Source organism: Eucyclogobius newberryi, unplaced genomic scaffold (assembly GCF_026437365.1).
Source record: "Eucyclogobius newberryi isolate DKJ021-1_F unplaced genomic scaffold, fEucNew1.0.hap1 SCAF_13, whole genome shotgun sequence".
NCBI lineage: Eukaryota > Metazoa > Chordata > Actinopteri > Gobiiformes > Gobiidae > Eucyclogobius > Eucyclogobius newberryi.
In genome coordinates, this window is record NW_027315757.1 from 27,349,917 (window position 1) to 27,375,982 (window position 26,066).

A 26,066-nucleotide genomic window follows, 5' to 3' on the forward strand; every position below is an offset into this window, starting at 1 on the left:
CAGATTTTCTAGTTAGATAACTGTCTAATGTACATTTGTATTCAAATTATGCAGAACAATATATTTTAAGTGGGGTTAGTACTCATTTCAGGAACAACATAGTTCTAGGTGTAGTGAGGCACCTATATGTTAATTGAGGATTTAGGTAGCTATAAAATATATCGTAAAAGGACCATACAAATGACTGAAGGACAATATTTGCCTGTGTGCGGCTCAAGTATGAAGGCATAGGTAATTCTTCCTCAATTTCAATGTCTGAGCAATTTGTAATACAGCCTGATGTTGGTCCTTTTGAAATGATTTGGTAAACATGTAAGCAATACAAAATCCTTTTTGATTGCTATAACAATTATTTATTGAAGTTCTCAATATTAGCCTGATAAAGTGTCATTTTTTGAGTCCAACAAATAGTCCAACAAGTGTCAAGAGTTGCGAGGTGCAGCAAAGAAGCGATTGATGAAGATGGAGTTGAAGTTCAGTCTTGCGGTTGGTGCCACTCTATTCTCTATGTGTTCTATTGCCACCTGAGCTGTCCCTCCAGCCAAGCCCCCCACTGCCCCGCCTATCACCCCATACAACACCATGCCCCACGGCCCCTCTATGGACCCCACCAGGGCACCCATGATGGCCCCTACAACCAGTCCAGACCCCAGCCCTCGAGCCAACGACTTCCTGAGCCAGTCATTGTCCATTTCTGCTCTAGCTCTGATGTCTGCACCCACACTGGTTGTGTAGGCATCTCTTCTGCGATACAAGTCGTCTGCAATGTACTGCTTCTCCATGTCAGTCCAAGCCTGCTCTATCTCTGCGGTTCTCTTTTTTCTCAACCTTTTTTCCTCTTTCTTCACCCTCTCCTCTGCCTTTTGGAAGCTGCTGCTGGAGAAATACACACCACCCAATGAGGCTACCATCCACTCAATTTTCTGAAGGAGTTCCCGATCCCGGCTACGGTCGTGCCAGTTCTTGTTAAAAATGTGAAAACGACCTTCATACTTCTCCACAAGCTCTCTCAAGTGCCAGTTAGTTTCCTTGACCCTTTCCTCCAGTGCAGCGCTCTCCAGGGGTCCTTCTTGTGCAAGCAGGACCATGCAGTGCTTCAGGCAGTTCCTTCCAAAGCGCTTTTTGAGTAATTTGACAGTTCTAATGTCATTGGGGGATATATCTTCGATGTCAAACGCAACCAAAAAGGCATGTGGACCAGGTATGCACAAGCACTTGGATCTTCTCAGCTCGTTCTGTCTTTTAACTGCTGTTATGCCTTTGTCGTAAATGCTGGGCCCGTTGACCACAGCTACACGCCTCCCAGCCAGTTCTCCAATCTTCTTACTGGAGCAGGATATGCAGGTAACGTCCTTTGTGAACTCTTCGCGTCCTAATATGGCATTGGTCAATAGAAACTGGGAAGGACCACTGCTGCCGACCACCATCAACCTCAATTCAAGAGCAGAGCCTTCAAAGAAATGTAGAAAAGAGTTATAGAAAGCAAAGTTTAGTGTTCAAGTAAACAAATGGTAATTGCTATTGTATTCTTTAACGCAAATGTTTACGAAGTTCGTCGGCTTTATGATTTAGGACAAAATTTCCAAAAAGTATATCAAGTGGGGACATGTGATGGTCTGTTAATAAGTCCAGAAATGTATAGGTTAGTATATGTATGCCAAATAAACAACAAGAATGTGTTTTAAAAGTCAAGTAAAGTAGCAACCTATGTAGGCTATATCTCCATGCAGATTAAATGACACATGTATTTCTTAGTTCTACCTGAATAAACAAAAGTCCATTGCCTACCTTTCGTTCTCTTGTCCATTTTAGTGTTGCATCTGCTTTGATGTTCCAACCAAACTGGCTGATTTACAGCTCCACTAACTGTTGATAGCACAATTGTGCAACAGATTTAATACTGAACGGAAAATGACCCGAGGCTCAGCAACCATTGATATTTATCACACTGACTAGACAGACAAAATAAAAAAAGAAAAAGAAAGTGATGTGTGATTTAAGCTTCAGGAAACATATGACAGAAAAGATTATATTATTGAATGTAGATTTTGGGGAAATAATAATCATTGTAATCATATGGATACAAGTTTTGCTGCCATTATAAACTGACTTTTGAGCCGCTGTATAATCAGTGCCAAACTTAATTGCACAGGTTTCCAGAGTATCCACAAGTGCAATCAGCTCATAATGCTGAACAAACATGTTGATTTCCGCAGATAAAATTGATAATAATTACTTAATTACAGGAACAGGTATAATCAGAAACATGACTAATCCAGAAGCATCAAGGTCGTTTCCCTGTCTCAAAGCCAAATTGTTCATCTATAGTGCAGATTAATCAATAGCTCATTAAATTGCTTGGGTAATGGCCAGGTTTAACTCAAAAATGCCAGAAGATCTTCCCTTCTAAGCAAAACAACAACACTCTCATATGGAAATATGACTGCAGACATACAAACTACAAGACTGTAAATTAATCAAATATATACATACAATTCTGTGCGCTAAATTTGCTTAGACCTTCCCTTTTCTGAATGGACAAGGATAGTACAAATAACGTACAATAAACTCATGAAAAAAACAATAATTAAAAAAAATAAAAGCAAAGCTGGAGAAAGTGTAATGTACAAATAACGTAAGATAAACTTACAAATAAAGTACAATAAAATAGTACACCTCAAAGGAAGAAAATTATCGAAGAAAATGGTCTGTTTTGCAACTGTGAATAAAAAAAAACCCATGCGTTTCTGGCTCCTCTGTGTGGCCATGTTTTGTACGACAGAAACAGGAAGTCCCATACAGTCAATCTGACGTCACATCCGGCCCATGGAATCAGCTGTTTAGAGCCGCAGGTTGAAAACATGGGCGCAAATAATTGACCTTTTTACGTTGCTTGTCTTTCACATGTTGTCCTATTGATACATGTACTTTGTATGCACACAAAAGGCATGTATAAAAGCCAAGAAACCTCAATGTCCATCTGTTGTTAGCCCGTTAAACGTTTCTTCGGGATGTTCTGTCACACTTCCCGGGGGCGGCTGCTGATGAGACCTGCCCTGCCCGCCTGTGTGCGCCTTCTACCCCGCTGCTTCGCCTCTGACATCCCGGCAAGTGGCGATGAATTGCATAAAACAGCGTCCCTCTACGTCCACGTGAGTTAGTCTCGCTTTATTGAAGCTGAACACATTTTCTGTTCATCAAAACGACCTTCAGCTCTATTTTTGTAACTCGCGCACAGCTTACGTCAATGTCTTTTTGTTCTCCACCTCCGCAGTGGCCTTACTGTCTCAGAAGATGTTCTTACTGCAACTTCAATAAGTACATTTCCAGATCAAGCAACGATGATGCCATGACAGATTGCCTTCAAAAAGAGACTCAAACTTTGCTTCAATTGAGTAAAGTTTCATGGTATGCAAGTTTTGTATAAATATAAGGGGGAAATGTCAGGCCTATATAGCAGAAAATGACTGCATGATGATGTGAAGATGAGATGAAAAGAAGGTTAAGAGTGTGTTTTTTTCAAATATGCAAGCACTTTTAGACATTCAAACTCAAATAATTATATATTTATGTGTTTATGTATTTATTATATATTTATATAAGTGATTACTGTAGCCACGTATCCCCTGAACCTGCCTGTAATTGCCGACATCTCCTGCCACCACCACTCACGCCACATATTCACACGTAAGCATTTTGTCAAAAGTGACTAGATACACATTTAAGTAAGTATCAATACAAAAAACAAATCACATTAACAGGACCAAATATGAACTTTCCTGAACAGTTTTAGAATGATCTTGAGCTTTGTCAGAACTAGTCTAAAACCACATCGTGACACATTAAAAATACTATTAATTAGTGTTTAAAAGTACGTGTCAAAGATCAGTTTTCTGAATCAGTATTGAAATCGAGAATCAAGCCTGTAAATTTGTATGAAAATCGAGTTTAACTTTTTAATACCATGACAACAAAAGTCACAATGAGTGATCAAACCCAAAACCTTTCATAAGACAACCACTCTCCCGTCCACCTTAGTCAATGTTGCCCTCCCGTATAACAAGTGCTAGAAAGACCTTTAAAAAGACAAAAGACAGATCAGCTGATAAATGATGGATGCAAAAACTGTTGATTTTGTTTTTTAAATAGAACGTTAAAAGCTTTTGAGCTAATGTTTTATTTGGTCTATGACGTTACACAACTCCTCTGATTCTAGTGATCCTGTGCTGTCAATGCAGTCGTCTCTGTTCTATATATATCGTATGAAAACATGTCTATTTGCAGCATCACATCAGTGTTTTTCGGAGGAGGGACACCGAGCCTAGCCCACCCTTCAACCATCGCAGCGGTCCTTGAATCTGCCTCCAAACATGCTCATATTCCTCAGAATGTCGAGGTGACGCTGGAGGTCAATCCCACTCCTCTCGGAAGGTCAAAGTTACAGGACTTTTGCCACGCTGGAGTGAACCGCTTCTCTGTTGGCGTCCAGGTGAGTTAAGTTAGTAAAATATTAACAAAATACAGTGGTGTGTAAGTTTTAAGAGAGTATCACACTGCTTTAATCACTATTTTCTTGGCGGAAGGAGAAAAGGAAATGGGTGATGGTTTTGAAGCCCTACAGCAAGTGAATTTTGATTTGTTTACAGATCTATAGCAGGTCAGACTATGTGTTTTACTGAATAGATTTATTTGTATAGTTGTTTATGTCCAACAATACATTTCAACGATGAGTCCAGTTATGACGACTTGGGTCATGTCGATTATTTTGTTCAACGTTGTCCATAGAAAACGGCTATTGATTGTAGACGTTAACATTTCACTGGTTCTTTTTTCTGTGCAGACCCTCGACGATGAGGATTTGATAGTTCTGGAAAGAGACCACAGTTCCCATGATGCGTTGTGCACCATTGAGGAGGCATCGAGGCTGTGTCCGGGCAGAGTTTCTGTCGACCTCATGTTTGGACGACCTCGGCAGACCGTCCCATCCTGGGACAGGGAGCTGAAGGAGGCGCTGCAGGTGTGCGATGACCACCTGTCGTTGTATCAGCTCACTGTAGAACGAGGCACGCGGCTCTTCAAACAGGTGCACGGCGGAGAAGTGGCGGTGCCGGAAGAAGACGTCACTGCCGAGATGTACCAAAGAGCCAGGGAGATCCTCCACCAGCACGGCTTTCAGCAGTATGAAGTGTCCAACTTTGCAAGACTTGTGAGTTAACGGCTTTAAGTTTGCTTTTTAAAATGTGCTGTCCATTATGCAGATATTTTTCTTTTTTTTTGCAGAATGCCGTCAGCAGTCACAATCTGAGTTATTGGAAAGGGAGACAGTACATTGGCGTTGGACCAGGTAATTTGTGTAGCAATTTCAAAATTCAGTCTCCCAGGAGATTTCCATAGCAACAAGAGATTTCTTCAACAGTTTGAAAGCTGTTGATGACAATTTTCCAAAACGCTTGCGTATTGAATAAAAAGTCTAACATCTGAATAAAAGCGGGTTTACCGTGCAAAACATGGCAAGATAAAACCGTTTTTTATTTTTTATTGTATATGTTTTTTGGCTATTTCAAGTAAATCCAGCCAGTTGTTCCTAATTTTTTAATAGTGTAATGAGAATTTGGCACCATAAGCAACTTTAAATGGCCTTTAAGACGTATTACTTCCTGAATACTCTGGAAACTTAGAGGGGACAAAGACTAAAATGACTTGTTTAGGGGCACATGGCAGATTCGTCCCGTTGGGAGAGGGGGGAGTTTGTCGAGAAGCCAGGACCCAAACTTTGGAGCCTGAAGTTTGGATACGTGAGGTCCAGAAGAGGGGACATGGCACCCGGAGGAGGATTCAGCTCCATCGACATGAACTGTAAGTATTGAACCGTGTCGCCGAGATGTCCCCGTGAAGTGATGCACTTAACGGTGACACATGAGCCACAATGTGATGGTGTCTTGACATGTACTGAGACTGTTCTCGAGAAGTCCTATCTATAGACTTGATTACGGACTCACTCGCTCATCATTATCAAGTTTGCCTCCGTGAATATAGACCAATGTGTTTGCAGAATAGAGGAGGTGTTGGTGATGGGAATGAGAATGACCGAAGGCATAACGCACAGGGTAACTTCAATATGAATCATAAAACTACAGTACTACAATAATTACATGTATCAAGCGCTATTTGTGTCTCTCAGCACTGGCAGCGTTTCAGCCCACACGTGAACCTCCACCATGTTTTTGATTCGTCACCCGATGTTCAAGGTTTACTGCAAAGTGGAAAGCTCATACTTGATGAAAGGTTATTATTCTTTAAGTGGTCTTATTTTTAGACGGAGAAACTGCATAACTAATGACTCATTTCGTTTCTAGAGGCCTCCGTTGCTCGTATGATGGTCTTGCCTTACTTGACAGCATGCTGCCAACTCTCTTGTTGGAGGTGGAACGGATTTATGCCCCGAGACAAAAAGATGTGCACAGTTTTTAAGGTGAGAGAGACAGGAAGGTAGTTTTTCTTCATGAAGACTTTCTCAAGGTTTTGCGAAAATAGAGATCCTTACCTGGACTTGACTCAAAGCAAAGTTGGGGGCTTTACTTTGACACAAAACATTGTCCATGTACAAAGGTAATCAAATTGACTGATTACTTTTAACTTAATTGGGCTTGACTTTAGTTGGAAAACCTGTCAAAAACACCAGGTTCAAGTGTGACCAAAACCTCAGTCCCAGCCGTTAAACAAGGACCAGTGGGATTTGCATCATGATTGGATTATTTTTATTCTCTGCAGTTCAACCTTGTTTTGCAGTGATGCCACCCTCTCGATGCGCATTAATAATTGGACAGGAAATTGCTTGTGATCGAGTCGGTGGAAATGTGTTTTAATTTGTCATGCGTAGGCGAGTGTAATGAGATTCAATGGTCTATCTGTTCCTTTTGTTAATGAGCCCACTACAAAAGCTCTTATGTGTTTTCTGATAATGGGACAGAAAACAAAGCATTCGGAATTCATCATAAATGCAAAAGCTTAGTCATAGCTGCACATACAGTATAAAAATAAAACAATTGTACAAAAAGTCCTTGGGTAATAAACATTGTTTGAACTCTCTCCATGGTGCTGAATCCACTCCATCACTTCCTGTCGCCCCCTTACTGATCCTCACTTTCAGTGACGCCTCAATTCTGCTATTTCCAAGTATTAATTCATATGTAAATCTTTGTTGCATTTGTATTTTCACTAACATCTCATTCTAGTGGTTTAATAGGAGGAATTTGTAGGACGTTTATGTAGATATAAGTAGGTGATAATTATAGTTAATTAAACTTGTTTATTGATTATGATAGATTATTGAAAAAAAAATTTTATTTGATTAAAACAACAATGATTATTATCTGTGAGAACCACTGCTGTGACAGTAAGCACTTTGTAACAAAAAGAACATTATAGGTCATTAATGTGGAGAAAATGACAACACTCTTGTTACGTATACAAAGCCTTTATTAAATCATTACATACAAAAAGTACAAAATGTTAAAATGCATCGGTCCAGCCAGATGCTACAGGAGTATAACTCCTTACATAATATGACATTGCAGTATACTACTACAATTGGTTTTCCAAGAAGGCTCAAATTCATTGAATCTGACACCTCTCGGGTTTATTTTGTTTTGTGCTTGATCCAAGCACTAATTTCAGATCCGTGGTAAAACTGGGTCTGCGCGCAAGTGGATCCACGGCCCCACATGGCGCACTCGGCTCGTGCCTTCTGCCTCTCTGGCACAGAGACTGGTAACTGAGGATGGGCACGATCTCGTGACGTGAAGGGCTCGTCTCATCAGGCAAAGCTCCCAGACGGGCCAGAGTGGGGAACAGGATTTCTAGTCCTAGACTGTTCTTTGCTGAGGTTTCGACGTAGGTAACGTCGTCACTTAAGGTTTTGAGCACTTCAGAGCGGCCCACGAGCCTCTGCTGTGTGCCCAGGTCCGCCTTGTTCCCACAGACCACCACAGGGACCTTGGCTGGAGTCTTCATTTTGAGAAACTTAGTCTTTGCTGACTTGATCTCACTGAGCAGCTCACACACCTCCCGGAAAGACTCCCTGTCGTCCAGACTGAAGACGAGCAGAAAGATATCACCTGTCAGAACACAGTGATGTTAGTATATGTAAAGCACACATTGTTCTTAAATGTACATTCACGGGGCCCACCTGTGAGGATGGACAGTCTGCGCTTCGCGGGGAAGTCTCTTTCTCCCGCCGCATCCAGCAGATCCACTCGGTACGTCTCTCCTTCGATGTGAAACAGCTTTCTGTAAAAGTCTTCTCTGGTCGGCTCATAGTTTTCCTTAAAGTCTTTACCCAAGAACCTCTGCAGGAGGTTGGTCTTGCCCACCTTTGGCGCGCCAAGCACGACTATCCTCGTGCAGTGCTGCGGGTTCATTCTCCCGAGATCCATATTGTCCACGGACTTCTTGACGTGTTTTATACTGGACACTTGTCGCTGGCCTGAACTCGACCTGGCCGAGCCCGTCATCTTCACGGTGTCCCCCCGGCAGCCGTGGACCGCTTTCACGATGTTCATCCCCGTCTTGGACAGACTGAAGGTGCTGGGATGCTGACGGGACGGAGAGAGCTTCGCGTCTGGATGATGTCCGGTGAAGCTGAACAGGTCGAAGATGCTGTCAAAAGCAAGGAAGCCCTTCTCAGTTGAGTTCATCTCAGTGTTCTGTTGGTCCGGACGCCCCGATAGTCTGAGCCTTATCGATACAACTGCCTTTCCCTTTGGCTCCTCTCAAGCACGACCACCGCTGCCTTTATAGGCCCCGCACAGGCGCGCGCTCTGCGTCATCAAGTGTCATCTGATTCAGTCCTTTTATAGAAGCTTATTATCCCGGCCAAGAACACACTCAACAGTTAAGTTCTCGATATGTGATTGTGAAGAATATTTAACACTTGACAAGTCTAGGACATCGCATCCTTTGGCATGAATCAATTCTAAACCTTTGCCAAACAAATATACTTATTTGTCTGCCTGTGCTTTTATTGAGCATTCCTTTAGCCGACAATTAATTTTACTACATTTGATTTACTAGATTGAGAGTAAAATTAATTCACCAAATTCGTAATTAGGCCTATAATTAGCCAAAAATGCAGTCACAACCTGCTTTTTGTACAGCTCATGCTCTGTGATTCAAACCATCGTCACTGATGCAAGCAAAGCAACATAAAAATCAAATTGTGTTGATCTGCTTGTGTATTTATATCGAGCTAAAATAAACACCCTGACGTGGCACAAACTGTTCTGTTGAAATGGTTATTGATTTGGAGACTGCAGCTCTAAAGTCCTCGGTGCATCCTGGTGATGGAGGACACAGAATGAAGAGGCTCACAAATATTCCTCTGGGAGCCTGAAGAGTGCAGTGGGCTGTCGTCTCTCAGAACACTCTGATTGTGATTGTCATGTCTAATTTGAATAAGTGCAGCCACAGTTTGAATAAGTGCAGCCTGTTGTGATGGAAATTTATGGAGATTGTTTTTCTATTGGTCAGTTACTGGTGCATTCTTTATCGAACGCAAAACTATGTAAATATTAAGGCTATGCAGATATACTGTAACTGCTGCATTTAAGGCTGTGCTTATACTCCAAATTTAGACCCTGTTTTGATGGGGTGAGTGTGTGCACGTCGGACTAAACCCAGCACAAAGACATTTTAGATTCTTGGACAGTACATACAGTATTACAGATGTCAAGTTCATTCAGTTATTCTATAATCATGATAAGTAATGTCAATATAGTTGAAAGAACTTAATATATTTATTATCGTGAACCTTTTAGAAGCCAAAATAAGTCATTTATATGACTTATCCAATGTAAAATACTCTGTTACTTGACTCATTCAGAAAGTTTAACGTCATAAAGCTGTGAGAATAAAAGTGGACTAAGAATTTCACGGTAGTGAATAACCGTAATATCATGATGTTATACCTCCCTAAATGATCATAACTCTAAAATATGATATCGTGACATCACTAGTACACATCAGATAGAAGGACCTACAGTTCCCCTGTGTGACCACATCGCCGTGAATGTGTACGTCACCATGACAAACCGGCTCTTACCCAGAAACAGCATCAGCCACTCGAGCAGAGCTCGAACTGAGCATCATCTGAGCATCATCTGAGCAATTAGCATCTAATTCATATTATTAGCATATTATTCACATGACACAGGCCAATCCCATTTTTAATACATTTGTTCTTTATGAATAAAATACAAGTGTGTTCATCACCAATGTGTCGAGAGATTGTCAAGATTTAGACAGAACTGAAATGAAACTGTTTGTCACCTGTTTTATGATATGAAGCCACTGGATTAAAATTTAGGCCTGTAATAATAATAGAATAATAGATAATGCACGGAATGATATATTTTTGTATTTTATTTGACATCTGATTGAGATTAAGACTGTTGTGTTTTTGTAAATCTGATTGAGATTAAGACGGTTGTGTTTTTGTAAAGATATTTAATGAGAAAGCGATGAAATACTAATATAAAAATAATAATATAATTTTCTTGTTCATCAGACCCTTTGGACTTAATTTCTTGAGTTTTCACGCCACAAATAAAGCAAATTCCTTGTAAAAAATAAGATGCTGTTCAGAAAAATGTTACACTACACAAACGTATCCACCAGAGGGCAGCAGTTAAATTTCATCACATGGACATTTCAAACGAAGCTAAAACGAGTCTCATTCTAAAGCAAACCAAGTCTGATGCTATTTCTCCTCCTGACCTTCATGCATTTCTGGTATTATGTTTTTCTACTATGATTGGGTGTTAGGGTTACGATTTCTTTCCATCATTATTGCAGCCATTGACATCAGCCTCCTCCCCCTAACAAAAGTAGCAGACCAAATTCCCACAAGGATTCACTGACCGATACATTCACCCTCACAGTCATGTTTCCAGCCCTGGTGACGTCAGGCTCGACTATAGGCTGGATTTACTTCTCGTCCTCTCCTCCCTCTGTGTCCTAGACCTGTGTCCCCCCCTGCAAGTGCTGACCTCATCAGGCTTTTGTTGGTAGACAAAGCATGCTCCAGCCGCTGTTTACAGGGGAAATACAGATGCATGGAGGGAGGACAAGGAAAAGGAGGGCTCAAGGAGAGCTGAACAAGCATGGGCGACGGTGTATGCAACAAGGCACTGGTTACTCAGAAGTGGAAACTGTAAAGAGACTGTTTTTACTGTAGGGTGTAGACAAGGGTGGCTGGTACTCACTTGTATTTACTGTTCAGAGAACTTTCTGCCATATATTTGACAGTGTAAAAGTTCCCACCAAGTCTTCTAATGACAAACATTTATATTGACATTATTAAATTATTTGAGCATATGTGTTTCTTGTACCGCTCCTTCAGGTATGATTTAGTTCTTGTACTTTGTGGTATATCCTTTGAAAATACCAGATTTTGTGCATTGTTTAATGGTTTGTCCTGCCATTTGCATAATCTTCAAATTATAAATCAAAATTTACATCCAGACAGTTACTATTATAATTATAACAATTATTATTATATTTTTTTACACTTGCTTGAGTAATTTCTTGGACAACTACTTTGTACGTTTACTTGAGTAATATCATTGAAGTAACGTTAACACTTGCTTGAGTACACTCTTTTGGATCTACCTTGGAGATTAAGATTATGCTGTTAGGTATACAATGATTCTATTTCGTCAGGCATTTGGACAATCATTAAGTCTGGTATACTCGAGTAAAAAGCATTATCTCAACGTTCCACCTTTTACAATATCAGTGTGAAGGGAAACATTTTACACTTTGACTATTGTCGTGTGTAAGTGTCGGCCGAAGGTGGAGCTGGTATTTCCTGTATATCCTGCTCAGTCAACCTCAAGACTCTTATTCCTCTTCTGAAATCAACCAGCGACATCATGCCACAACACTGTAACGCTGAACGTTAGAGAAAGCCTCCAAACCGAGCTTTCGTTGTATAATGTGTACAGTGTTCTCCAGAGAGCCTCCCATTAGTGATAATAAATAAGTAAACAGATGGAAAGATGAAGCAGCTTAAAAGGAAATATACTTTGAATTCCCATTGGTATGACATTACTCTGAACAGAAGTGGGGGGGCAATCTGATGAAGCATTTTTGTGGTTTCTGTGAACAAGCTTAGATCAAGGTTGAGATTACAAGTCTCTTTATCGGAGTCTATGGTGCTGATATAGTGGTCAAAGGGTAAAATTGTAGGTCAAAAAAACAATAGACATTCTTGTCATTTTTGTTAATAATTACATTATGTTCTTTTGGGCCAATGTCAGTTGAGTAATAGACAATCCTGAACATAACTTACATGTGACCCATAATCTCTGGCATTAAAAATCTGAATTCGGATCTAAGAAACTATCATTTTTAATAGTCCTAACTGCCCAGGCAAAACAGACATGGACATTTAAAATATATATATATATATATATATATATATATATATATATATATATATATATATATATATATATATATCATATGCAGATGCAGAGTCATGTAATGGTTGTTTGCATGTGTGAAATAGTGTTGCATATGTATAATAGGAATTGCTTTGTCTGTATTCAGTATTTTGACTTAGACAGAGTATCTGCCAAGCCAATCCAAATAAATCCACCATAAACAGATGAACAAAACCAAACAGCCAACACTTACACACAGAATAAACGTGGGATCATGTCAGTGTAATTGGATAAATAGCATTACAATGGACTTTAACATAAATCACCTGCAGACAATAATCCACCCAAACCGCCTGCCTGGTCTTGGAGCGTCGTTTGCGAGGCTCCACGTGTGACCGGGGGCCCTTCACCTGCTCCGTGCGAGGCGCCAGCTCTGAACGGGTTAAGCCTGACGCCGCATGCACCGGGCCGCGGCACTGCCCTCCTCCACCTCCTCCACCTCCTCCTCCACCACCGCTGCTCTGCCTCGTCCCGTCCCATCCAATTCCACTGTTGTGAGAACGAGGTGGGGGTGTTGCGTGTTGCGTGTGTGAGCGCCATCAACCAGCCCCAGCTCCCTCATTATATTTTCTTAAACTCAAGTTACACACGGGATACTTTTAAGTGGATTTCTTACACGCGCGCCTCTGGTTTGCGCCTGTTTTTGCGGCGCTTTCGCTCCACTTTGGGGCATCGAGGAGACCGACGCTCCCCGGGACATATCGACCGGGGAAGAAGGCGTATCGTTTTCTCTTCTTCTCCTTTCACCCAAATCCTGCCCAAGTTGGGACCCCTCTGAGGAGCAATGACCTGAAGGTAAGAAGAGGGGGGATCGCACACCACGAAAAGCTAGATTGTTTTAACTTTTTTTTTTTGAGAATGGGAGCTGAGTCACGTTATTCCCCAAACGCGTTATCGCATTTGGCGCAACGTGCACACATTCTGATGGAGTCCGCCCCGTCCGTTCTCGTTTGGGACAGGGGCTTTAGGGGAGTTTCAGTCTCTCTCTCTCCCCTCCAACAGCTGTGGACTAACAAACGGGCCCCCGGTATTCTACACAACGCGTTTGCTTTCTATTATGCGCAATGATCCCGTCTTGTATTGCTGGATCATTACTTACAGGAAGTATGTTTTTTTATGGGTGAAGGCTGCAAGGTCAAAATATAAAAGTAGAGTCAGAAAGGCGAGCTCTTTCTAGAAAAGGGGGGAATTGGGGGGGAGGGCTGTGTTATTGTTTGTGGAAGTGGTTAAGTTGGTTCAAAAAAAGTCACACATTTACATATGTTCAAAAACACAATTATGCCTGTCTATAGCCCATATGGAAGGCTAAATACAAATCTTTATTTAAGTCCAATTGTTCATCTTCAGTTTGGTATTTATTTATCTTTTCACTTTAACCCAGTAACCTATGGAGAATTGTGCAAGAGCAATGTTCAGGCATAATCAAAAGTAAAAGTACAACAAGAGCCATTGGTATTCAACTTGTTTGTACTGCTTGCCCAGAAGTCACATTAGGAAGTTCATTATGAGAGTGTGTTGCTTTACATAAGAGATACACATACTGAACAATTGCACTTACCGGTAAATGTTTGCTTAGTTTATTGGGGGGAAAATGTACTCTTGTTTTTAAAATGTGTCATGACTCGCCACATTGCAAGTCCTTTCTTTTTCTCTTGACCCAGTTTTGGTTTTGTAGAGCTCTTTATCCGACAACGCATATGTCAAGCTTAAGAGTGCTGTCTATTATAAAAGGACATTAAATATGAGTTAACATACAAAGAGTTCAAGTGCTTCTCTTTACAGAAGGTAAATGTGCAAACGCCAACACTCAGGTCACTTTCCCATTTCTGATAAGACTTCAAGGTTTTCTTGTTTTAGCTCATGTAATATCTGTGAGCTTTGTTGATCTATGTTTATTTTTAACACGTCATGATTGTTTGAAGCCTGTGAAAAATATGTGATAAAACTGGATTATGATTGGATTATGCATGACAATCCTTCTAAATATTAGCCAACGTTGTGTCTCTTTGTTCTGTCAATTAATTGATTCTAATCCGGGAATGTGCAAATATATAATTATGGAATAAACAGGGACTAGTTGTCACGGTACGGACATCTAAAGAATAGGCGTGATACTCAACACTGATTTTAGATTCCACGATAACAAAAACCTTTAGACTAGGGCGGGGCATTTAATCGAAAAATTGAGATTCAGTGGTGTCTAATTATCAATTGTATGAGTGGGTGATTTAAATGGAAAGGTCCACAGCCAATGCTAAAAACATAAGGTTTAGAGCAGAGGTCTGACTTTGGAGGAAGTAATGTTTAAATCATTACTAACAGCCATTTTTATTTTGTTTTAAAGACCAAATAAAATGGAATCAAAAATTGAGATCGACCAGTATGAAAAAAAATAAAGAAATTGTGTTTTTTCAATATTGCCCAGCTGTTCAATAGATACTTTTTTGACACAAAATAAAAGCACATTATGTATGTTACCATGTGTTCTGATAAAGCTCAAGATGAACTGTTAAGTAAATGTCAACTTGTGTCCTGTAATGTGATATGTTTTTGTTAATTTAACCAACACAAATGAATATCTAATTTCGATACTTGTTTTAGTATCAACTAGTGTCTGATTTTACAGGTATAGTTATAGATACAATTCATTATAATTAGGTACAATAAACTATGTATTTCGTTTCGTCACTTTCAATGTGTGCCTTCTCTTTCCACAGAAGTCCAGATCTTTCTGATCAGAGAATTCCCATCAAGAGTGTGGATTGTGCTTGTTTTCTTTAGTCAACTGTGAGAGACGGCGGCATCATGCAGAGCTCATCACTTCGCCGTCAAATGAAAAATGTGGTCAACAACTACACGGAGGCCGAGATCAAGGTCCGCGAAGCCACCTCCAATGACCCCTGGGGGCCTCCCACCTCTCTTATGGCAGAAATATCCAATTTGACTTTCAATGTAGTGGCTATTGCTGAAGTTATGGGCATGTTATGGAAAAGGCTCAATGACCATGGCAAGAACTGGCGTCATGTTTATAAGGCACTGACCCTGATGGACTATCTCGTGAAGACCGGCTCAGAGCAAGTGGCGAAGGAGTGTAAGGAGAAAATCTACTCCGTTCAGACTCTGAGGGATTTCCAGTATTTAGACAGAGACGGACGTGACCAGGGCATCAATGTAAGGGAGAAGGCCAAGCGGCTCGTGTCTCTTCTGAAGGACGAGGAGAAGCTGAAGAAGGAGCGGAGCCTGGCGCTGAAGACCAAGACACGCATGTCCGGAGCGAGCGGCGGGCTCGTGTCCATGCCCCCTCCCTACACGGGACGACAGGCTAGTCACCAGGACGCCGGAGCCTACGGAGACGAGCAGGGCAGGTGCAGGCGAACATCATCCTCTCTCCCGTGTAAGTACTCTGAGTGTCACCCGTGATGAATGGCTCCTATTATCTCATGTTCAAACAGTCATGTGTGGAGCATTTTGGAATGCACATGTCAAGAGTTCTCTAGATAAATTGATAAATCAAACTAAATATCTGTTACACAAAGTACATTACAATTTAGATTGGTTGTAAAAAGAAAAGCAAAAACCTTTTTATTCAAGCTCTCTATTAAGTTTTATTTTTTTAATCTTTTTTATTTTTTTTAACTGCTCATTTGAACATTCCTTTCATTCTCTGTTTAACCGCCATGTTACAAAGAGCAGAGGCCCTGTTTGCAGTTTCTCACAATACCACTATCTGTAACAATCTCAAATTAGATTTGGTCTTCCTTCTCATTTCAGCAAATGGGGAACTTACTTTAACTCAATGTCTTGTATTCTTTGGCAAAGATTGTGTGTGGGAAACTACAGATAATAAACTGATGCAAGGGTAGTGTCGTCTGTGGTGTTTATTCAAAGGCACTAGTAAAAACCCAGTTTTAAAATTATTAAAATACCACAACTTTGATTATCTTGGGGGCCAATTTCACAGTCTGCATGCTGTTGCCCACAGAATTTATCTGACATTTTATTATCTTTCATCTCAATAGGATTTTCTTTGATATTTTTCTAAGTCAGTTCCAGGGAAAAGCCGATCTTAATGCTAAATATCTGTTAAATTGCTACAATAATCATACACTTTATCTTCACTTGTAACTGATTACAGCGTTTAATAATTTTAACCCATTATTACATCTCTGTATAATAATTAAAATGACAGGTGTTTTCAGACAGCGTTTGAATAGCGTAGTGGACAAAATGCTGATGGATGGACTGGGTGGGCACCAGCTAATTGCTGACAAGCATTTCAGCACAAATGCCATAATTTAGGGGCAGCACGGCAGAAGTGATTGATTTCTGAAAGCCTGATTTGCCAACCTGTACCCTGCTGCCCTCCCTTAGCCCTGTGACCCATAGCCTGGCCTCTGTTGGTACATTGGGACCCCCTCAATGCACAAGTCTGCTCTTGCATCCTGGAACCCACCCAGTTTCCGGGTAATAAGGTAGGCCCCATCCATTCCTCTCCCCTCCACTGGCCTGACTCGCACACAGGCAGGTCATTGTTCTTGGGGCAGGCTGGGTTAGGCAGACGATGGTTTGCAGTGCCAGCAAATGTCCCAAACAACAAGCTGTAGAATAGAATTAGCATGCAAGGGAAGGAGGCTCTCTGTGCGGACGCTAAAATCTCTTCAATATGTATTTTTATTTCTCTCTTCTGCCCTGTAAACTCTAGCATTCTATGTCTCCCCTTTGCCATCATGCTGTGTCAACTCCCATCAAATCCTTTTCTTCCTCTGTTAGCCTCCACTGCCGCCTCTCGCCTCGCCCCAGACATAGAGCAGGCCCGACCGCAGACCACTGGAGAAGAGGAGCTGCAGCTGCAACTGGCCCTGGCCATGAGCCGAGAGGAGACTGAAAAGGTATCTCATGCACTTGCACTCACTGTGAAACACTAACACATAGATCCTGTCCATCCCACTGTTCACATTTGAGTCAGTAATTATGTAGTAAAACATAAAATGGCTCCCATGCTTCAACCCCATCTGTTCAGGCCATTAAGCACCACTACAGGCTGTAAACTACCATTTACCAGAAGGCTTTAGAAAGGGATATCATCAACAGTCTCTCAAGTGGCTAACAATGGCAATTTGACCAATCCTGAGCAGTGCAGAAGCTTCTGGAAGAGTGAGAAGCCAGACAGGACGCATGCATTGATCCACTGCTGAGCTCCTACAACCAGCTCTCATCTCATGTGGGTTCTGCATGGGGGAGTGCGCTGCATACCTGCCCCGACTCTGTGTCACCATGATTCTAATGATCATATGATAATCACTTATATTTGATCATCCTTCCCCATTCCGCCGCCATAATCTTTGTAATATTTATAGATCAGTCACGTGTACTTTTATCTTTGATGAGCCCTCCTTTTAATCATTCCTACTTGACCCTAGCCACCTCCTCCAACTGTGGATATTGATGAACAGACCCAGCTACAAATCGCAATGAGTCTCAGCAAGGAGGATTCAAAGAAGGTAGTTACATACTTAGCGGGCACCTTTCCCTTTAAAAATACCGTAAGTGCATGTTCTAGTTAACTCTGCCTGGATGCCGTCTGTGGACTTCACCTTAAAAAGCAAACTAATTGTATCAGAAGTTTGAGAACTAATCCAATGAGCCTGCAACTTTCTAATCCACTAACCATAAAACTCTCCCGCTCCAAAACCAGTACTGTGTGTTTTCAAACTGGGCCTCTGGTGCTGGATTGGTGTTGGAGACTGTAGACATGGCTTTCAGAATTACATTCCTCTCATTTGTATTTGTTGTTCATTTAGCCAGCCCCTCGTGCACCAACCAAAAAAAATGTAACCATGGATGAAGACTCCCAGCTTCAGTTAGCCTTGAATTTGAGCAAAGAAGAGCACCAGCAGGTACAGTGTGTGAAATATTTAGTTTTTTGCCCGATAAACTTGAACATTGACTGAATACTAAATAATAATGAAATTAATCTTGGCTAAACAATATTTTTGTAATTGTGCTAATTGACAGGAGCAACTCAGCCGTCAAGGAGATGAGTCAATGCTGTTGAAGGCTCTCGAAGAAAGCAAACGTGAGATGGAGACTAAAGGCGGGGTATGAATTACTGGGGGTATGAAATATCCTAAATGGGGTTATTAAGAGCAAGTAGAAGACCAGAGTATTATCCTAGACGAAAAATATTTTTCTGACTTTTACACATGAACTAGCATTTAACACTTACTTTTCTTTGTATGCTTTGATTAGACAGCTTTTATGGACTTGGTAGATATTTTTGCAGTGTCGTCAGATGCGCCTCCACAGGACCGTCACAGCAGCCTACACCAGGCGGCTGCTCGAGGCGGAGGCCGGGACCCGTGGGACTCTCTGGGTCAGTCTCAAGTGATGTGTCTTCAAAATATTAATTAATTAGTTAATTCAATAGGACTTTGTGTAATGAGCATGTCTTCATTCTCACTGGTTTTCCTGGCTGCCTGTGTGTGTAAAGAGAAGGTGGTTTGATTGTTAATCAATGTAATGTGATAATCTTGTCCTACCCCAAAGCAGCTTGGTTAAACTTTATTATAATGCACAGTACATAGACAAAAACAATCTATTCTGAATAAGCCATTCCTCCATTCACGTCTTAAATCTCTCAATCCATGGGTTTCATCTTCCGGTTTTATGGACTTTTTCCCAATCAAAAGATTGAATATATTGTTGATTGCTATAGCAATGGTCCTAGATTCTCATCTTTCTTAAACCCATGGATATGTAAGCATCTTGCCAGTTATTTTTAAGGCTTTAATGTAAAGAAAAAATGCACCAGAAAGCATTACTAAAAATTATACATTCATTCATATTCATTTTTTAAATTGGATGAATTAAAGATGAAGGCACCAACCTGTCAAGACCTGACTCTCCGTGGATGGCGCCTCCAAGCAGTCCCCCTCCACCCTGGGAACCATACCAGGCTTCTGTTGCTCCATGGGACGCCCCACTGAACAATGTCCCTGCCTCCAGCAGCAGTACGTGGGCTTCTTCTGGCAGGGCAGGTATGTACATCCAAACGCTCAAATATATATCACCAAAAAAGGAAGAACAATCAGATTTTGAATGTTTAAGGAGCGGATCCTTTTGCTGCACCATCAGATCAAATGAAAGGAGCTGGAAGGGTACCTTCTCCTCGTATGGGAAGCCCATCAGGTTGTCCATTATTTATTTACATATTTAAAGATACACTATGTAACTTTCTGCTTGGGGTCCACTATCGTCTCCATTGAGATGTTATTGCTTTGTTCCACGTATGACATTAAAGGGGTTGCCTTACCTGAAACCTGGACTGTTTAGTTAGAGGGAACTGAATATATAATAATATATAGTTCTTGATGACATATGATTAACACAAACAAATGTCTATGCATTTATTTATCACTGATAAAAGAAGGAAAAATAATAGAATACAATAGAACATGAACACACCATAAGAGCAATTTTCTGTTTGAAGCCCAACTTGCACAATCAATACAGAAATGTATTTCATTGTTTTTAAGAAAGTAACTGTATTCTGAATTCAGATTTCCCCCCCCGTTACATTTATTTAGTTGCAGCCCAACACTAAAAAGTGTATTGCTAGTCTGGGGAACGTTTTAGACAAAGCAATAGCATTTCCAAGGAGACTCTTAAGTGGCGTCTGAAGTTACATAGTGCACTTTAATTTTCTCTTATTAACCGACATTAACATAATTTTGATTTTGATAGACGGTGATTTATTTGATGAAGCTATGGACGGTGGAAAAATAAGCATTAATGGGCGAGGTGATGCTTGTAGTCCTGAGCTTTTTGACATGACAAATCTAATGGAAAACCTGCCCCCTGCTTACAACGCTCGCACATGTCGAACACCTGAATCTTTTCTGGATCCAGCTGCAGCATCACTTGTAAATCTGGACACTTTAATCCCAGTGAATTCTGATTTGAAGAATAAAAACCCATTTCTGTCAGGTAAATATTCTCAGAAATTACAGATGAGCCATACATTTCAAAATGGCACTTATGTTTTTTGTGTTTTTCTTTTTCCAAAGGTCTGAGTGCTCCTTCTGCCAATAATCCATTCCAAACTGAGCAGCCCAAACTAACACTGAATCAAATGGGTTCTGGCTTGATCTCTACAGCTCCCAATAATGCCTCTCTTCCGTATAGTGCCTCCCTGCCTCTGCCTTCGAGCCACCAGACCGCCAGCCTCCCCTCCTCTCTCACCCATCCCACTCAGCAGGGCCTGGATCTGCTGGGGACCATGCCTGAGCCACTGCTGCCCCTGTCAGGCAGCACTCAGGGAGCACAGGCCTCACAAGCCAGTCAAAACCCTTTCTTATGAGGAGCAACTAAACTAACAAAAACGTGGAATTTCAGTTGGCAAATTATTTCCCATGACTACGGCAAACAGATCTGACTCATCTTGTATTATTCTTAGTCACTATATAATGCCATGATTGTGTCTAACCCTAAAATCCTTCTGATGTCCTCATGTTAACTGGAACATTTTAAAAATGGTGCCAGCTTTGAGTAAAAAAAAATAGCTTCATGAACTTTTTTGTGAAGTTAAGCAGATAAAAAAAATATTGAAATGCAGTTTTGTGATATTACATTGATATGATAACTTTTAATTTGTCAAAATGTCTTCCCGAATTGCAGCATATTCTTGTGTTTTTTGTGCTTGCCCAGTTTGTACTACAAACACTACATATGGAGCAAAATGGAAAATGCAAAACTTGCACACCATGAGGTGCCTGAAATAAATGAATGGTGTAGCTGCTGAATGCTTCAACATTATAAATCAAAACACTGTTTGTTTTTCTGGCCACAACAACAAAAAGTTACCATTATAATCAACAAGTCTCTGGAAACCAATGCCCATTAGGGATTTATTAGGAAAAAGTATGCTGTTGCATGAGATGGTGTATTTTTGGCTATGGCTGAAAACTGTCAGCAAAACATCTGTAAATAAATTACAATATAATATATTCTTAATTTGTCTACAGTGACAGAAGTTGGTAACAATCCACCAAGTATTTCATAACTGCACACACATTATGTAATAAACAATATAAAGTATAAAAACATTTAAATACACATTTGCTGGTTATTTCTCATGTACCAATGGCCAATATACACTACATATACACTTTATGCTCACTTAACAGTGACGGACTCCAACCAGTTAAACACCTCCTGAAGCCCTTGTCCAGAAGAGGCACTTAGTTCCAACGTTGTGATTGATTGAGTGGCAGACGCAAAAATATCTTCTAATCGGAAAAGTGACTTCATTTCGATAAGACTCATTATACAAGGGATGTCCCTAAAATACAGATAGAGGAATACAAATAAATAAAAAAGTTATACTTTTGTGCTTTCAAACACTCCCTTTGCATGTTGCAATCATACCTTTTGTTAAATATGAGTAGCACAGAAACACCTTGAAGAGGCTCAGCTGCCAGGACAGATAGGAGCTGGATGCAGGATGAAGATATCTGACGAGTATTGGATGCGTCCACCATGAACTGCAAAATATAATCAAACAGACATTACTAATACACACTGGTAGAATCTGTTTATGGTTAATAACCTACTATTATTGAAGAGGCATCGCTGTAATAACTTGGCCATATTGGGCTCATGCAGCCCCCAAGCTCTCTCAATGTCACTTTCTTTCTCCTCTTCAAATTGATGTCTATTAGGTTTGTCCCAACCTGTGAATAAGAAGAATTTAGAAAAAGACTTTAAGGTGCCTCCTACCCCCTTGTTGCCATTGAAATGTTATTGCTTTGCCTTGAGGAACACTCAAGTGTTCACACAGTGTTCCAATCTCTATCTCCGCCAGAAAAGTTAAATAATGCACCTTAAAGTTGGCACAAAAGCACTGTAAACATAAATGTAATGTACCGTGGGTAAGGTAGGAGGCGGTGCCCCAAGCTCGTCCAGGCCATGTACACTAAACCATGAAATATGTTAAGAAAAATAGCCACAGTATAAAACAAGAGCAATGGTAGAGGAGAGCCATGTTTTATCAAATACAATTATTATATTTTGTACTATTGCAAAATGACACATTTCTTATTAATAGGCGTTAGCTCAGCCCTTTGCCAAATTCAAACCTCAACCACTTCCAAAGGATACTTTGCAAACGCTTCAACAGCAGAGTTTTCCCGACTCCCGTCGCACCGAGCAGCAGACAGGTGTCAATCCTGCTCATCTCGGTTTGTCCGCAAGGACATAGCGGATTTTTAACCCAGCGACAACAATTAGCTAGCATAGCCTACGAGCTAGCATGGCACAGCCTCGTCCAGCACCATGGTGATACCCATGTGACCCCTCAGCCTCATGCTGATTGGACAACAGCAAGGAGGAAGTCGTGTGTGATACAGGAAACATAACAATCTACATGCTTATACTGTTATTGTATTTGCATGCACAGGTTGTATCACTCTGTATTTACTCATTTATAGACCCATATCATTGCAATGGAAGCCAAACTAAAACAAGAGTTGGATACTTCAATGCTCAAGGCAACTGGTTATTCAGGAGGTGGCTGTATCAGCGAGGGCCAAAGTTATGATACTGACAGCGGGAGAATTTTTGTAAAGATAAATCATAAAAGCGAGGTAACCTTTTTTCAATGCTTTATTTAGCCTTTGATTAACAACAACACGCTGGCACAAGCCTTCCATAAACACAATTGTTTAGTGTAAATTTAATTCTAATGCCAAAAAAATAATAATTTGTTTTTAGGCCAAATTGATGTTTGATGGTGAATTTGCCAGCCTTGAAGCCATCTTAAAGACATCAACAATAAAGATTCCGAAGCCTGTGAAGGTGATCGAGCTTGACAGTGGATGTGTATTTGTGATGGAGCATCTGGACATGAAAGGTCTCAACAAGTAAGATACTTACATCAAAACAACACATTACCAACAATGTCCAATAGCCATTCATTGCTTAATGTTATGCAGGCACTCACAGCACCTTGGAGAACAGCTGGCAGACATGCACCTTCACAACAAGAGGCAACTGGAAAAACTAAACAAAGATCAACAGACAATTGGTAATGCACATATTAAGGGTGTGTTCACACTTGTCCTTATTTTAGTCCTGATGTGGACTTGATTCGATTAGCCCTGGTTTAGCCCTGGTTGGGTCCAAGTTAACTTTCAGGTTTAGTCCTGGGTTAGTCACAATTTGGATATGTGTGCGAACGCACCCTCAGAGATATAATGTGAGACTTTGTATTACACTTACATATTATTATTTTTAGGAAAAGGAGCCGAACAGGTGAAACCAGACACCGTGATCAAATTTGGATTTGATGTTCCTACATGCTGTGGATACCTACCACAAGTAAGGATATTATAGATTTGTAGACACCATACATACAGTGAGCTTTATTTGTGCTCTCCCTCAGGTTAATGACTGGCAAGAGGACTGGGTGACATTTTTCACCAAACAGCGGCTTGAGCATCAGCTAGATCTAATTGATTCGTCATATGGAGACAGAGAATCAAGGGAACTATGGGCAAAATTGCAGGTGAGTAATTTTGTCCATGACAAATTCATGTTTTTTGTTTAGTTTATTGTTTACCACTAACAGCTGTATTTTTCAACAGCTTAAGATTCCACAGTTTTTCAATGATGTGGAAATCGTCCCTGCTTTGATTCATGGTGACCTATGGAGTGGCAATGTGGCAGAATGTGCAGAGGGTCCTATAATATTTGACCCAGCTTCCTTTTATGGTCATTCTGAGTATGAATTGGGTATTGCAGGGATGTTTGGAGGCTTTGGAAAATCCTTCTACTCTGCCTACCATGAGAAAATACCAAAAGCCCCGGGCTTTGCACAAAGAAACCAACTTTACCAACTCTTCCACTACCTGAATCACTGGAACCACTTTGGGGGTAGTTACAGAGGCTCTTCAATAAGAATAATGAAAGAGCTGCTAAAATAATACAAAAAATGTACAGGCATATAGTATTGTCACAAGACATTCCTATGTATTGCAATGTAAAATACTATGAATAATACCCAACTTATTATAACCGTCCGTGTACAAATTAGAATTATAGGAAAAAGCAATTACTTTAATGTTAAGACTACGAGAAACAGTGGACACCTAACAATTGTTGATATTTTTTGTTACATGTCTAGCAATAAATAATAAGATCATGTTACATATATCACTTGTAACATAAATTGTAATATATATTTATCTTTGTAATTTTTTAAACAAGAAATATTTAGAAAATACATGTATTGTAGCAAGAAATTAAAAGATGCAAACCTAAAGAAAAACAAGCATTTGTCATAAGCCATGAATGTTTGCGACAAGTTCAATCTAGGGGATCTTCTTCTTTTATTCACATTTATTATTGAGTGTGCATTACACCATTACACAAACACTATTAGTTCTTCAAGTTCTTTAGTACAATTTTGTGTAAAAGTAAATTCTTGGTTAAAAAGTCACTCCAATATTTTCTTCAATCTATTCTAAAGGGAGTAGAGAATTAGTTGTGGGGTGCCACACATTTCGGTTTTGAACCCAAAATATGTTTTTTTTTACATATAAATTATATTCATAAAGTATCACAGTCACAGTTTACTGCTCTGGTAAAAAAATCTTAGTGAGTTGGTGAAGGTGATGGAGAGGAAATTGCATAAACTAAACAATTATTTTGCTTGCAATAAATTATCAATGAACTTGAGCAAAACTAAATTTATGGTATTCAGTAACAAACTTGATAATTATATCAAAATTAAAATAAATAGTTATGAAATTGAAAGAGTCAATTATATTAAGTTTAAGGAGTGATTATAGATTGCAAAATTACATGGAAAGCACATACAAAACGTACTGAAGAAAGTATCAAAAACTATTGCAATTTTATACAAATGTGATTGTTCTCATCACACCATACTTGACATATTGTATTGAAATTTGAGGAAATACATACAAAACTAGAACTAAACCAATTTTCAATCTACAAAAAAAGGTTATTAGACTGATCAATCATGTATCTTATAATTTGCCTAGTAACCCATTGTTCATACAATCAAACCTTTTAAAGTTTTATGACTTGGTAGATCTGTATACTGCTAAGTTTTTGTATTTAGTCAAATATAATCAAATCCCTAACTCATTGAAGACAAAGTTTACCCAGATAGAAAGTAAATACAATTTAAGGGGAACGTGTATAATTGACTGACCTAATGTGAGAACGATGCTGAGGGAACATTGTTTATCAAGTAATGGAGTTTTGTTTTTGTTGATGAATTGTCCGCTGGTGTACTTCAAAATGACAAATGTGCACCAATGTGAGAGTTGGAGAGATGGGTAGGCACAATAAGCCTTGGCTTCTGCCTACACCTGGTCAAATAACAAATTTGTATTTCTTATCTTGTTTGGTGCTTGGATGTTGAGCTCTTTTTGTTTTTACCATAAAACAATAAATACATTAAAAAAAAGAGAAAACTACAGTAGGTGGCGGTTAATGTGCAATTACTGTGCAATTCATGTGCAGTTACTGTGCAAT

At 40.0% G+C, this 26,066-nt stretch overlaps 6 protein-coding genes and 1 long non-coding RNA gene across 12 annotated transcripts in view; 3 read left to right on the forward strand and 4 right to left on the reverse strand.

Moving 5' to 3' along the window:
• The window catches only part of LOC140358394 (uncharacterized), a 181,962-nt gene extending 171,740 nt beyond the window's left edge, over positions 1–10,222 (reverse strand). The window contains exon 1 of the long non-coding RNA XR_011926708.1: positions 10,207–10,222. This is a non-coding gene — a long non-coding RNA (uncharacterized lncRNA). The remainder of the gene's footprint in view (positions 1–10,206) is intronic.
• LOC140357671 (GTPase IMAP family member 9) lies at positions 381–1,863 on the reverse strand. Its single transcript, XM_072442182.1, has 2 exons — positions 1,789–1,863; positions 381–1,450 (listed from the first exon to the last, which is right to left on the reverse strand). The coding sequence occupies exons 1-2, from the start codon at positions 1,805–1,807 to the stop codon at positions 423–425; spliced, it is 1,047 nt and encodes a 348-aa protein (XP_072298283.1). The 5' UTR covers positions 1,808–1,863; the 3' UTR covers positions 381–422.
• Positions 2,842–7,755, forward strand: rsad1 (radical S-adenosyl methionine domain containing 1). 2 transcript variants are annotated; one of them, XM_072443199.1, is made up of 10 exons: positions 2,842–3,152; positions 3,275–3,408; positions 4,285–4,489; positions 4,841–5,206; positions 5,281–5,344; positions 5,709–5,856; positions 6,053–6,107; positions 6,182–6,285; positions 6,357–6,472; positions 7,666–7,755. In XM_072443199.1, exons 1-9 carry the CDS (start codon positions 3,012–3,014, stop codon positions 6,469–6,471), a joined length of 1,332 nt encoding a protein of 443 aa, XP_072299300.1. In that variant the 5' UTR covers positions 2,842–3,011; the 3' UTR covers position 6,472; positions 7,666–7,755. The 2 variants fall into 2 exon arrangements, with proteins under 2 accessions (XP_072299300.1, XP_072299299.1); XM_072443198.1 differs by lacking the exon at positions 7,666–7,755 and having other exon boundaries at positions 6,357–7,089.
• rasd2a (RASD family member 2a) lies at positions 7,473–8,696 on the reverse strand. Its single transcript, XM_072443200.1, has 2 exons — positions 8,189–8,696; positions 7,473–8,117 (listed from the first exon to the last, which is right to left on the reverse strand). The coding sequence occupies exons 1-2, from the start codon at positions 8,694–8,696 to the stop codon at positions 7,615–7,617; spliced, it is 1,011 nt and encodes a 336-aa protein (XP_072299301.1). The 3' UTR covers positions 7,473–7,614.
• Positions 10,223–15,220: 4,998 nt separating the features above from the next.
• On the forward strand, positions 15,221–21,327 carry epn3a (epsin 3a). Of its 5 annotated transcripts, none has more exons than XM_072443219.1 (10): positions 15,221–15,897; positions 17,274–17,392; positions 17,924–18,004; positions 18,305–18,400; positions 18,519–18,602; positions 18,753–18,876; positions 19,376–19,540; positions 19,611–19,691; positions 20,247–20,489; positions 20,570–21,327. In XM_072443219.1, the coding sequence occupies exons 1-10, from the start codon at positions 15,309–15,311 to the stop codon at positions 20,860–20,862; spliced, it is 1,875 nt and encodes a 624-aa protein (XP_072299320.1). In that variant the 5' UTR covers positions 15,221–15,308; the 3' UTR covers positions 20,863–21,327. The 5 variants fall into 5 exon arrangements, with proteins under 5 accessions (XP_072299320.1, XP_072299321.1, XP_072299322.1 ...); XM_072443220.1 differs by having other exon boundaries at positions 19,638–19,691; XM_072443221.1 differs by having other exon boundaries at positions 18,519–18,579; positions 18,787–18,876.
• A 229-nt stretch (positions 21,328–21,556) lies between these two features.
• Positions 21,557–22,865, reverse strand: arl16 (ADP-ribosylation factor-like 16). The gene is made up of 5 exons (XM_072443226.1): positions 22,661–22,865; positions 22,428–22,482; positions 22,115–22,234; positions 21,930–22,045; positions 21,557–21,843 (listed from the first exon to the last, which is right to left on the reverse strand). The coding sequence occupies exons 1-5, from the start codon at positions 22,795–22,797 to the stop codon at positions 21,678–21,680; spliced, it is 594 nt and encodes a 197-aa protein (XP_072299327.1). The 5' UTR covers positions 22,798–22,865; the 3' UTR covers positions 21,557–21,677.
• Positions 22,866–22,876: 11 nt separating this feature from the next.
• Positions 22,877–24,562, forward strand: fn3krp (fructosamine 3 kinase related protein). The gene is made up of 6 exons (XM_072443225.1): positions 22,877–23,146; positions 23,274–23,422; positions 23,495–23,586; positions 23,797–23,879; positions 23,944–24,066; positions 24,146–24,562. The coding sequence occupies exons 1-6, from the start codon at positions 23,006–23,008 to the stop codon at positions 24,482–24,484; spliced, it is 927 nt and encodes a 308-aa protein (XP_072299326.1). The 5' UTR covers positions 22,877–23,005; the 3' UTR covers positions 24,485–24,562.
• The last annotated feature ends 1,504 nt before the right edge of the window (positions 24,563–26,066 follow it).